This window comes from Rissa tridactyla, chromosome 6, assembly GCF_028500815.1.
Source record: "Rissa tridactyla isolate bRisTri1 chromosome 6, bRisTri1.patW.cur.20221130, whole genome shotgun sequence".
In the NCBI taxonomy this organism is placed as follows: domain Eukaryota; kingdom Metazoa; phylum Chordata; class Aves; order Charadriiformes; family Laridae; genus Rissa; species Rissa tridactyla.
Genome location: NC_071471.1, coordinates 30,239,689 through 30,252,425, shown reverse-complemented (window position 1 = coordinate 30,252,425; position 12,737 = coordinate 30,239,689). Strand labels below are relative to the sequence as shown.

Sequence of the window (12,737 nt, the reverse complement as noted above, 5' to 3'; positions counted from 1 at the left end):
TAAACAGTGATAATTTGTTGACAATATATAATTTCTCAGATCTCACCATGGAAACAGCACAACTTGGGGAAAAAAAAAAAAACACAACCAAAAAACCACTAAACCGCGCCAAACCCCCTAAAAAACCCCCAAACCACACAGAGGCATCTGTAGGCCAGAAGGAAACACAGCTCTAAACAGAGAGTCCAATTTTCAAAAGTGCTAGAGGTTTAACTGACACAAATAACTAAGCACTTCTGAAGAATCAGATCCATAAAGAGTTGGTAAAACCTTTCCTTTAACACATCTCCACCCATTCTGTGTTTTACTTCTGGAATGTACTTGCTTTTAAAATTTCTCTACACTCACTGTTTAAAACTTGGCCCAATCAAATTAGCTATAGGAAAAAGCTGTTAATGTCTGAGGGACACATGCAGGCTCTGAAAGACTTCAGTAAACCTTGGTCCAATTGCTAATGAATTCCTAGTTCTCATCCAAGGTATAACATCACACAGACCTACATATGACAAAAGCTTCAGAGGACTAAAGGTATGAACAGTAGAAGGAGAGCAAGATCTTTCATCTTCTTTTGACAGAAATTGTTTGAAGGAAGAGTTGAAACCCATTGCTGGGGGAATTCATAATATTGCCTCCCTTGCTATAACCAGTCTAGTGGGTAAATCAGGGGCTCTGGTCAGCAGCACTAGCAACTCAGCATGTTTAAACACTCTAAATCCACTTATCACTTCATTTTTCTTCCTTTTGCAAGTTAATTCCTGCCCTGTTCCCACAGTCCTACCTATTTCTTTACTATTAAGTGATTTTTCATGGGTTAGAGTCAAGTCATACAAGGAAGCAATCAGGAAGTTTTATTTGCAGAAGATTGCATTGTGCATATATGTGAAGTTCATTAATAATGTGTTGCTTGAGATTTCTCCCATTCTGGGCCAGACGCTTAGAAATTGAACAGCTGCCTCTGGCACAGCTAACGGTATTTTGTTTGGCAAGCACCACCACAGCTGTCTCAGACCAGACTACATCATACATCAAGTGACTTCACAGATTGTCTTTACAGCAGCATGGAATTAGCTGGTAAGTCCCCTCAGACTCCTCCTGCACTTTTAGATACTCCCCTGGATAAATCATACCTATGCGATTGCCCATTTACTTTGTCCTGGGTGAAGTCAGTAGGTCGGGAAGACAAGATATTGTCACCAGCTGGGATGCTTCGGTCCATTCTATGGCCTGATGAGAATACTTTAGATGACTTCGTTTCATCTGCTATTTAAAAAAGAAACACAGTTCAGTGAGGAGTTGTTTCTCTACAATTTTACTAGAAACACTATCAAGTCACAGTTCCTGCCGTATGAAGGAAACCTTGAGATAATGGGCAGGCTACTGAGTTAGTGTGGCAGGGTGCATTACGGCTCATCAGTTGAGCCAAGCCAACTGCAAGCGTGCATGCTTCTAACTCTTTGCACTTGGAAAGTAAAACATGCTTAGATGATTTTCAAAGCAGCTATACTCTGCATTTGCAATGGGCTAGGAGCATGCAGATCATCAGTTAACATATATCAGCTAATGACTGATATCTCATTAAAGGCACAGGAATGCAACCACTTGCAGTTGTCTGTACATATCCATAGTAACAGGCAGCCACCGTGGCCAAAAAAAAAAAGAGTGTTTTACACTTCTGCCAGATTTACATTTGTTCAATATATCTCACTTTCTGCCTTGCACTAATGGAGAGGGGAAGGACAGACAGTTTACTGAGAGACACCAGGCTACAATATGTGCAAGTTCAATAAGAGTTTAAGGAAAATCTGTATCTCCATTCCTCCCATGCTCAGGACAGGTTGCCATCCTGGTTTGCTGTCACATGTTGATATGGATGCAGATCAGGTCACTTTCAGGCAAGCATTTGGCTGCCCAGCGCATGTTCTGTCTGACATCCAGCATAATACATGTAGCAAGATGACCAGGGGTCATCTTTAGTCCACAAGTTTTCTGCTCACAGGAGACAAAAAAAGAAAAAAGCACCAGAATTATTGATTCTTTACCAAAGTGATAAAAAGGGAGCATGGACCCAGACAAAAACAAGATCGACTCAAGCTGAATGAATCCAGGCGTGGAGGACGTTAAGAACTGCTTTCATTTTCAGAAAACAAAGAGGATCAAGGTTTCTTGAGGCCAAACTTAGCTTCCTTGAGATATGACCTTGATGATGCTAACTGTTCACATGAAGCTTTTATTTTAACCGTTTTTTCACTCTTGGTCTCTTAACTATTCATTTAATGACTTGACTGCATGCAACTGAATCCCAAAGTATTTGTGTGATGCTGGAAAACACACATTCTGAACTGAGCAGGTTCCTGGTACTGCATAATGACCAGCAGACCAAGATCCGAAATCAATAAACTGCATATTTATTTCACAGGAAAGATGTTTGGCTGGGCACGTTGAGAGTCTCTAGAAGCAGTGCAATTATTTTTATCACCTTTCTGTCATGTACTATTCCCTGACATATCTTAGAAGGCACTAGAAGAAAAAGGGCTTTTTTTCCATTGAATTAAATTAAAGCGTTTCCAATTTAAGAATTATTAAACCCAGTACCTTTTGGAAAACAGGGGATGTCCAAAGACCCAGTCTAATTATAATTATACAGAATGAAAGTCTTCTCATTGACATGAACAACCAGGGGATACAGCAGTGCAGTCTCTCTCTTCTCTTAATCCTAATTTCTAAATCCCAAAAGGTAAAACAGACAAGCACGTATTTCAGTGGCTACTTGCAAAAACCTGAAATAAACCTTTGGCGATCCTTCAAGTAGCTCAGTGTTGGTTTATAGCTGGATTAGTGCTAGGAAGAATTGTTTCTGCCACACACAAAAAGTATTTGTCTTTTTACATGTATAATGCATATAAACTTGCAATATTCCATATATTCTGATGTCCAAGATTTTTCTAAAGGAGAAGAGAATATAATCTACTTCTCTTATTAATATCCACCTGTGTATAATTTTGACTAAAAACAGCTAAGAAACTGCTTTAGACAGAGGCTAGAAGCAAAGGTCTGACAATATGAAACATTAAAGTTGGCAGGAATTTCTTCAGCGTGAAGGCTTTAAATCAATATTCTCCATCAAAAAGGAACAACACTTACTTTGCTGACTTACCCAGGTTCCCTGTTCAAACCTCCACAAATCTTTACAAGCAAACCATCAGACAGCACCAGAAGCACAGAAAAGGTAACAAGGTGAGTAAATGCATTTCACTGGCAAGATATTATCAGACTGTGTTTCAGAAGGCACGCTGGGCTCCTGGTGGCTGCATAATGCCTTAGAAATTGCATCTAATTGCACTTTAAAACAGCAAATAGGAACGCCTTTGATACCTGCTTGCCTTAAGTTCCTTTACAGAGCATGAATATGTAGAACTCAATTTTTCTTTTTTTCCTTCTACATAGGAAAACTGTCAAGCCAGTATGCTTTCGATTAGTTTACAACCTCTGCTGTCCTGAGCTGCTGCCCCTGGGCAGCTAACCTATACTCGAGGTGGTACGGCACAAAGCAAGGCTTGAGGACAGCAGCTCTCATTCCTACACAAGTGCCCATCTTGAACAGGAGCTTCATCTGCTTCTGTCATATGGCTTTCATTCAGCGTGTTATATTTATCAGCTCTAGGCTTTACGCAAGCAGATTCCTGTCTGCAAGACCTTCGTTACTTTTCTCAGAATCCTTTTCATTTCCTCTAGGAAATTTGAAAAAAAGAAGAGAGAGAAAAAAGTATGCTATTCCTTTACTGCTTCAAAGCATATTTTTCAGCAAAGTAAAGGCATGCTTTGTCTGAACTTATTAATAATTCTGTACCGGATATGCTGCAAGATCCTTTATCTAAGACTTCAGAACATTTTGCCTTAAATCCCTAATTGAAAATGTTAATGAATCCCTGCAAGAAGGCTGAAAATTCCACATCCGAAATTCCATGATCCTGTGGCTATCGGTTCAGAAATTAAGTATTTCAGAAGCCTATAACCTTTTAAATTCCATCACATGTTTCTGAGCTCTCAGATCCAGCTGAGTTCGCATTAATTTCAGTTTAAGTTGCAAGGACAGAATCTTTAGCAGCATCACCCACAATGTAGCTATACAGCACGGGGCTTCCCATCCTCCACAGTCTTTTATGGTTTGAATGTAGTTGCAAATCTAAGCAGATAACTGCAGCTGCCTTCAACTTTAATAGAGAGGTCTAGCCAACAGAGCCTGCAGGTGCCAGCAGACAGTGATTCATTTAGACCCAAACAAGGGTATATTTGATCAAGGAAGGGGCTTTGCCTGTTGGGAAGCGCACTGTCGCTGGGCTGCAGCTCTTTCCCTAGGCAGAGGACATCGCGGAGTGAAATACAGTATGCCTTGGGTATGATCCTTGGCCCTTCCACAGGAAACAAGACAGAGCGAGGCAAGCGAGACCATTGGTCTCTGCTGACCACACATTACCTTCTGCAGCCATTCATTCAGCTCGAGCCAAAATCCAACCATGTGCCCCAAGGTCTTGCAGACTGCCCCAGAGGGCCAGTTCCAAGGCTACACTTAAAAAACCTCCAACAATCTACAACACACACGCTAGGCCCCAAATGCCCGTCACAGTCAAGAAAGACAGCAACAGTTAACAACAGTATTCACAGAATATCCTTACATGAAGGGGAAATGCAGAGGTCAGAAATGCTGGACCTGCTCCCACCACAAATGGGAGGGTGACCACTTGGCAGAGACTGCAGCTTCTCATCTCTATCATGACATGAATTGGTATCGTTTTCTGGCCTGGAGGAGAAAGGAGAATGCAGGGTGATAAATGTTTGCAGTATAAAAAGTTGCATGACAGTAAATTCTAATTTCTTCTAATTGCCTGTAATGACATAGAAGATACTGAAATTATTTTCTATTTCATATTGCAAACTAGTGCTAAGGACATAGTTTAACTGCATGACTGTAGCTCCCCCAAACCAGCTGATGTTAGATGTATTTGAAATTAACTTTTTTTTCCCACTGCAATAAAAGACTTGAGGAAAGGAAACCGTAACTCCTTGCAGTCTGAAGACCCAAAATACCAGCAGGACACTTAAAGACTGTGGCAGTGGGCTTGAGAGATCTTCAATACTTAGCTTTTTCAAGGATTTAAGATTTGTTCATGAATATTACAAGGATTTCACTTCACAGAGCAATATGCAACACAGACTTAAAAGAAAGTAGATAAGAAATAGAACTACTGATTTCCCAAGTGAGGTGGAACAATGAGAAACTGAAGTAGCTGAAGGACAGAACAGGGACAAGATTGCTTAGTAATAAGCAATAAAACACAGCAGAAGCAAGAGCGGTATGAAAAGTGTGTGAAAAGAAGATGGCAGACACAGAAAGATTCCCTGCCCAACAGCAGGTTAAGATAACTAGACTGTATTTCTAGTTAGAAAGGATGCAGTCCAAGGAGGCAGTTAACGATTTCACAGCTAAATCAGTTTCTAAGGAAACAGCTAGCAGAATATCAAGTAGTTCAGTCCCCCCTTGAGTGATCTCTGCCAGTGAGTCTTTAAAGAGAAGGGGGAAAAAAAAGAGGGGGTGGGGAGAAAGAAGCAGCTTTCCAGTATTTTCTGGCTCCCTCAGCTCCATACAGCAGGAGCTTGTCCATATAGGGATCCCATGACAATTCTTCTGAAGTAACTGGAGCCTTGTCTGCACTGGGAAGTCATAGAAAAATTAGCATGGAATAGTTGCTACATGTGCAGTGGCTATTCCGCATTAATTTTCTGTGTGAATACTTCTATTCAGGACTAGAAATCTGCCCCCCTTCCCCCCGGCCTTTTGGAGGTATGAACCAACAACTCAAAGAGATACGTTATAGCATCTCCATCGACTGCTTCCTCTTTCACGATGTTTTAAAAATGGAATACGTTACATCGAGTCTCACATGAAGAACTTCAAACAAGTTACATTCACTTCAATTCTGAATGCAAGCATTTAAACACATTTTTGATGTAGTTTAACTATTCTGCTGAATAAAAAACTTTAGATAATTCAGTTCAACTGTCCTGGATTGTCACTGCGCAGGCAAGCTGCATCCGAGGCTAAAAAGTCTGATATTTTTTGTGCCGTTTCACCTGATACAAACACAAGCCACTTAAATAATTTAAAATAAGAAATACATCCAGTTCAGATACCGCTTTCAAATTGAGGCAGATAAGATTTGGTCACTTTTATTGTTTTCCTCTTACAAGGCTTCCTAAGGGAGTATTTCATCATTTTCGTAAATGAATTAATACCAAAATTAGAACAGCATAAAAGCCATCAAAGCTTGTCCTTTTCTGTTGCAAAATCTAGTTTAAGAATGTCTTCATCTATTTACTGCAGTTTTCTTACATGCAAACTAATTAGATATAAAATACAAACTTCTCATTCAGGGTGGTATCTCATGCTTCCTACTTAAAACACAGCAGCACCAAACACTCATATTATTTCCACCATTTGGCTAGAGCAGGAGGGAAATTAATGGATCGATGGGCCAAGGCCAACTGGATGAGGTTTAATAAGGCCAAGTGCCGGGTCCTGCATTTCGGTCACAACAACCCCAAGCAACGCTACAGGCTTGGGGCAGAGCGGCTGGAAAGCCGCCCAGCAGAAAAGGACCTGGAGGTGCTGGTGGACGGCCAGCTTAACATGAGCCGGCAGTGTGCCCAGGTGGCCAAGAAGGCCAACAGCATTCTGGCTTGTATCAGGAACAGTGTGGCCAGCAGGAGCAGGGAAGTGATGGTGCCTCTGTACTCGGCACTGGTGAGGCCTCACCTCGAGTACTGTGTTCAGTTCTGGGCCCCTCTGTACAAGAGGGACACTGAAGTGCTGGAGCGTGTCCAGAGGAGAGCTACCAGGCTGGTGAGGGAGCTGGAGACCAGGTCATATGAGGAGAGGCTGAGGGAGCTGGGCATGTTTAGCTTGGAGAAGAGGAGGCTGAGGGGAGACCTCATTGCCCTCTACAACTACCTGAAAGGAGGCTGGAGAGAGGTGGGTGTTGGCCTCTTCTCCCAGGTGAATAATGACAGGACCAGAGGAAATGGTCTGAAGTTGTGGCAGGGGAGGTTTACATTAGACATTAGGAAGAATTACTTTACTGAAAGAGCGGTCAGGCACTGGAACAGCCTGTCCAGGGAGGGGGTTGAGTCACCATCCCTAGAGGTGTTTAAGAAATGTCTAGATGTGGCACTTCAGGGCATGCTCTAGTGGCAGAGATTGTAGGTTGTTTGGTTGGACTCGATGATCTAAAAGGTCCTTTCCAACCATGAAGATTCTATGATTCTATTTTTCACATATTTTCACCGTGTTAGATTTCTGCTGATTACGTTTTTCCTCTCTAGCTTGCACAGTGGGGCAATCTGTAAAGACTGCGCCATACCATCAAACTAACACTTCTCTCAGATCCAAAGTTACCAGAACCAGTATGGTAGAAAAGTGTTTTTTAATTTGTAGCCAGCAGTGACCTGAAGCTGTCTTGTGGAGGCATGAGCTGCACAGCTCTTCACGAGGAGATTCCATTTTTCACGAAATACAGGACCAGTGTCACTCCGGTATCCCGGGATACTGTTGCATAAACATACTACCTGGGTAGATTGTGGTAGAGAGAGGCATGAGATCACTTCTAGAGATTATTTCTGATACATGAATTGTGGTGTGCTACATGGCACCAGGAAATAAAAGCCACTCCCCTGGGCTTGCCACATTTTTTCTGACTTGCCATAGGAAAGTCACTTGATTTTCACCAGCTTATTTTCTCTCCGCTTATAAAGCAGGAACGTAGTGCTTAGACACTCCAATGGTAACTAAGAGAATAAATAATTAAAAAGCATTTTCTAAATAGGCTGTAAGGCTACCCTAACAGCCGATTCCACAGAATCAATCCAGGTCTCCTAGCCCACCATGGGCAAAATACTGTGCAGGGGAAGTGGGACGCTGAACGCGGTGACACCGACCCCACAGTAAAGTCGCACTGTATATTTAGTCATGTGCTCGCCAGTTTAGATTTTTAAGGCCTGCAGTGCTTTCGGAGGACTGCAGGAAAATGCTCAGATAATCACTATGCTACTAATATGAGCTTATATTAATTAATTGCTGTTTTCTTCTTACACACAAACACACACACATTTAATATATCAGAGCGAGCTTGCAAAAGCTGTGTACATTATGATGGTGCAAAAGTTGACCACTGTGAGAAAGGACACAAAGTAAAAACTCCGGATCTGCATTCTGGCTATATCAGGCAGAAAAAGTAGGTGCCATGCTCAAGCAGATGCCATTTTTTCCAGGCTAGTACTCAGAAGAAAAATCAAGACTCTGCAAGACAAATTCTGCCCTGGGAGAGCCAAAGGTTCTTTTTCTGCTTTGGAAGTGTGTGTTTGATTTGTCTTGCTCTAAAAAAAAAAAAAAAAAAAAAAAAGAAAAAATGTCTTCCAGGGCTTTTTCCATGCCCAGATCTGGTATGTTACACTTGTCCATTCTAAGGCTCTGGTAACATAATAAATATAATCCCAAATGAATGGTACAGCTGCCAAGAAGACATATTTGGGTGACTCAGGAGGGCTCCCAGTCAGACCACGTGCTTGTATGAACGCTAATGCCAGCACAAGACAGTGGGGGGAAATTAACGTGGGTGAGAGAAAGCTGGAACCACTCCTTATCCACAGCAGTAGACTTATATCAGGTTCAACTACACCTGTGTAACTACAGCCTAAATTGGTCCTCACTGCCTTCTGTATAGATCTTCCACACTAAAGGGGGGAAAAAAAGAGTATTTTAACCAATAAAAAGTATGAACGTGAAACCAAAGAATGGCAGGGGGGATAACATGGGACAGTCTTCAGACTTCAGGGCTGATATGCTCTTCTAAGAACCACCTCTACCTTGTAACTTCATTACGCTGCTGTATTTCAGGTTGTCCATTCATTTTAATGTACTTAGCTATACCAGCACCATGATTTTGAGTACTATTATCTATAAATAATTGTAGAGACTTGTAGTTTCTCAGCTTAAGTATCTGCAGAAATGAAAACGTTAAATCCTCATGATGAACTGCTGCCTGTATCGTAGCTACCTGGATTTGATCAAATCCAAAATTGTATGCAACTGAAAGTAAAAAATCATTTAAATTTGAGATCTCATTGGTATTTTGCTTTCTCAATCAGGACAGTGAAAAGGAGAAGTCTCATCTCAGAAATTAAAAGATTGAGATACACTTGTTCTAACAGAAGACAGGCACAGCATATTCAAGGAGCCTATACTGTAAGATTTTTTTTATTCCTTTTACAATGCAGCGTTCTACCTCTGACCTCAATCTCACCAAGAGCCAGGCATCACAGACCCTCCAGCTGGAAAAAGTATTTTTTCCAAAGCAGGAAATCTGACATACCAAGTTTTTTGTCTTTCCCATTTTCTTTTTAACCTGTCCTCTTACAGGTGGGTAGCAAAATCTCCCGAGTGATATACTTTCTTGCTTATAAAGTGAAAGATCCCAGGCATTTTAGACACTCCATGCAACTTACCAAAAGAACATATTATGAGAAGATGAAAAGACAAATTTAAATCAAACTGATCAGTAAACATTTACTCAGCTATTCCAAGTATGTGACCTCAGCCAATGGACTTTTCTCTGCCTGCAATACTCCCCTCCTTTCTTTTTTAAAAATTATCTTTAAGGAATGACAATGGCAATGCAGTTTTAGGTAGGGAAGGTTTCTTTATCAGGCACTGTTGGGGTTTTTGTTTTGTTTTTTTAAAGGAGTTTCAAAAAATCCAACTTGTTCTCATTTGTTTGGACTTACATTAGGTACACAGTTCTATGATAACCTGGCGTCACAGGTCTCTGGAGAGGCTCATCTATACTCTGATGGACACCAGGAAACAGCTTCTTCTTGGTTTTTGGAGTATGAGTCATTATCTGATACACAGGAAATAAAGAAATTAAAAAAAAAAAAAAAAGAGAATGCAGTGGAAAGGCAGGTAACTGGAGCCACAGAGAAAATTCTATAGAAACATGGCATCAGAAACTAAGTTGCATTCTGATGTTATTAGATAAAATGCCCTGGAATCACTGTAGCTGTTACATGACATCTTATCTCAGGTCATATTTCCACCATCAGCATTGGCAGACCTATGGACTCTGGGATTCAGAAGGCATACAGTCACATTTATCTCAAATTAGTCACAGCACACTAAATGACATTCACGCCAACTTTACACTTTTTTACTTAATGGCTTTTTGCAACTTGAGGTAAGACATACAATACCTGATCTGGCACAACGCCTGCAGGAGCAGTTAACTTTTCAACTTCTTTTTTTTTTTTTCCAAAATAATTTCAGATCAGCAGAGTGTTCCAGTATTAACTTGCTCAGCACTTTGCTTTGTGTGCCCAGAGTCACTGATGTAGCACCAGAAACCTAAGGCTGCCTTTAGCTTATCATTAAACCGCAGTCTGACCACCTCCTGTGAAACAGTAGCTCAAACTTATTCAGCTTCTTCTGAACAGCAGCTAATAAAAAAAGACTGTGAAAGATTTGGACTGCTATGCAGGTAGAACCTGGCTCTTCAAGCAAGAATTTGAAGAAGAAAAGGGTTTAGAAAATGATGAAACTGATGAAATTTAACACTTAATCCAGAAAATTTATTTATTTCAAGATGCTAGTGAGTGGTACTCACTCCTAAATACTCAGTTGTTAGCAGCTTCTCTCCTGCAAGCTCTCCCAGCTGAGGTTGCAAAACCTCATCTTTGTCCAGATCAGCCTCCATGATGTCATGGTCCTCCTGCAACAGCAACACGCATGTTATTTGAGCCCATGTTCCAAGAAGTTTTCATTTCAAATTTAGTTCTCACTTCAGTAGTCACTTGGATGATATGTACTTTCCAGATATATTGACTGTTAGTATGGCACATGTAAGTGGTAACGTGCAAACATTTTCTATCAAACAAGTAGACATCTAAAGACAAACTTACCTGAACTTTTGATATAACCAGAAACTAAAGAACCCTGTGAGAAGAAAAAAAAACCCACCCCTTTTCCCACACATGCTATGCCAAAAAGTACAGTTTGCGTTTGAAAAGCTGTTGTCCTTCAAATTTCCAACCCCAAATAATTATTCCTTGCTTGACCTAATAACAGCTTAGGAAAAATCTCAGTCGTTAGTATCTTTGTAGAAAACTGCATGTTACTGCAAAGAGGTGCAATGCTCTTCAGCATGCAATGCTTAAGGAGCAGCTGGTATGAAGTTTGGAGTTTTAGTTCCTGCAGATCTGCTGAAGTCAATCTAGTCATACAGTACAGACTGAAAAAGAAAACCTGACGGCAATTCTCAGCCACACTGGAGGCTGAGAAAAGGTTACTCTTGTTTAAAAAAAAAAAATAAAAAAAAAACCCACCCAAAAAACCAACCAACCAACCAATCAAAAACCACAAACCCCAAACTTAAGGTAAGTCAATTCTAAAAAACAAACAAACAAACAAACAAAATCCCACAAGGAATTTATCATTTAAGCAAAGAGGATTGTAGGAAACTTGACAGAAAACTTGTCTGGATCTTTTTATGAATCAGTATCATCTGCAAATACATTTAAGGTAGGCTATAACAACTAAGACTAAGAATAAAGGAAGCGCACCTAGAATCAATTCGTAGTCTTTCCTGAACATAATGCTAGCATTCCATGAGATTCAAACACCCACATGCATGTTCAGTACTCTGGGGTACGTGTCTCTGTCTTGACAAAAACACTGAAGTAATTTATTGCTGTGTATTCCTCAAGAAGGAAAAAATCCCCCAAAACGTTTTATTACTCATTTTCAAGAAAGAGAGGCATCATTTTTAATCGCTCAGGACAAAAAAACCCCAACAAACCTTTCTTGCTGGGCATTCAAAACCCCTCCTCAACAGTGGGTCCTGAAAGGTGAGACCACAGGTGTCTGACGGCAGCTGTTTTTAGAGCAAGGTGAAGCAGCAGCAGCAGCTACTCAGGTTTGCAAGGAAGCTTTAAAGCTGACAATGTGCGGCTGGTACAATATTCTTGGAATCAGTACTTTAGGATACAAATATCACACAAGAAGGCAACAATACTCTGTTGACTTTATTCCACAAAACCCAAATGTAATCCACTTCTCAAGTGAAAAGTACCAAGAATTCACTCTCCTGTGCCTATTTTTAGTGTAACCATGAGTGATTCATCTTTCATGGAAGTCCTGCAGCTTCTACAGATCTACAAGCCAGGAAATTTTAAAGTTTGAGGGACTCCTCCAGCAAACCAAAAGTAGTAATACACGAACAAGACAGTCTTTTTGCTTGTGTTTTCCCACCGAAAAGAATCTTCTTCTGTGCTGCCCAAGATATACCCTAAATAAGACGCACCCTAGATGAAGAAAACGTGCTTTGCTTTGGAAACAAGTTGTGACAGTAAATGTAAATGACTGTCAGAAAAAGTAAATGAATCATTCTAATAAGGTATACTGTAATAGCAAGGTAGAGAGCCTGGCATGAACTCCAGCAAAAACAATGGCCACCAAACTTTGATGAGCCCCAGAGCACAAACAAAACAAAAAAGAGTTTTGCTTTAGTGAGATTTAGACTCAGATAGTTTTAAATAGCCAAAGTAAGAAATACCCTCTGCCACAAAGATTAGCCAATAATATGGATGCTTGGACAGCGCTTTACAAAAACAGCATGAGGAAAAAAACATTGGAA

The 12,737-nt window shown here is 40.6% G+C and overlaps 1 protein-coding gene across 3 annotated transcripts in view; it reads right to left on the bottom strand.

The window, feature by feature from the left end:
* The window catches only part of ARMC9 (armadillo repeat containing 9), a 71,210-nt gene that overhangs the window by 9,632 nt on the left and 48,841 nt on the right, over nt 1-12,737 (bottom strand). For 2 of the 3 annotated variants that reach the window (XM_054206892.1, XM_054206893.1), the window contains exons 21-24: nt 10,710-10,814; nt 9,835-9,950; nt 4,674-4,798; nt 1,128-1,260 (exon numbers count right to left, since the gene is read on the bottom strand). In XM_054206892.1, the coding sequence (XP_054062867.1) occupies nt 1,128-1,260; nt 4,674-4,798; nt 9,835-9,950; nt 10,710-10,814 (479 nt within the window). The remainder of the gene's footprint in view (nt 1-1,127; nt 1,261-4,673; nt 4,799-9,834; nt 9,951-10,709; nt 10,815-12,737) is intronic. The other variant, XM_054206894.1, reaches the window with a different exon arrangement.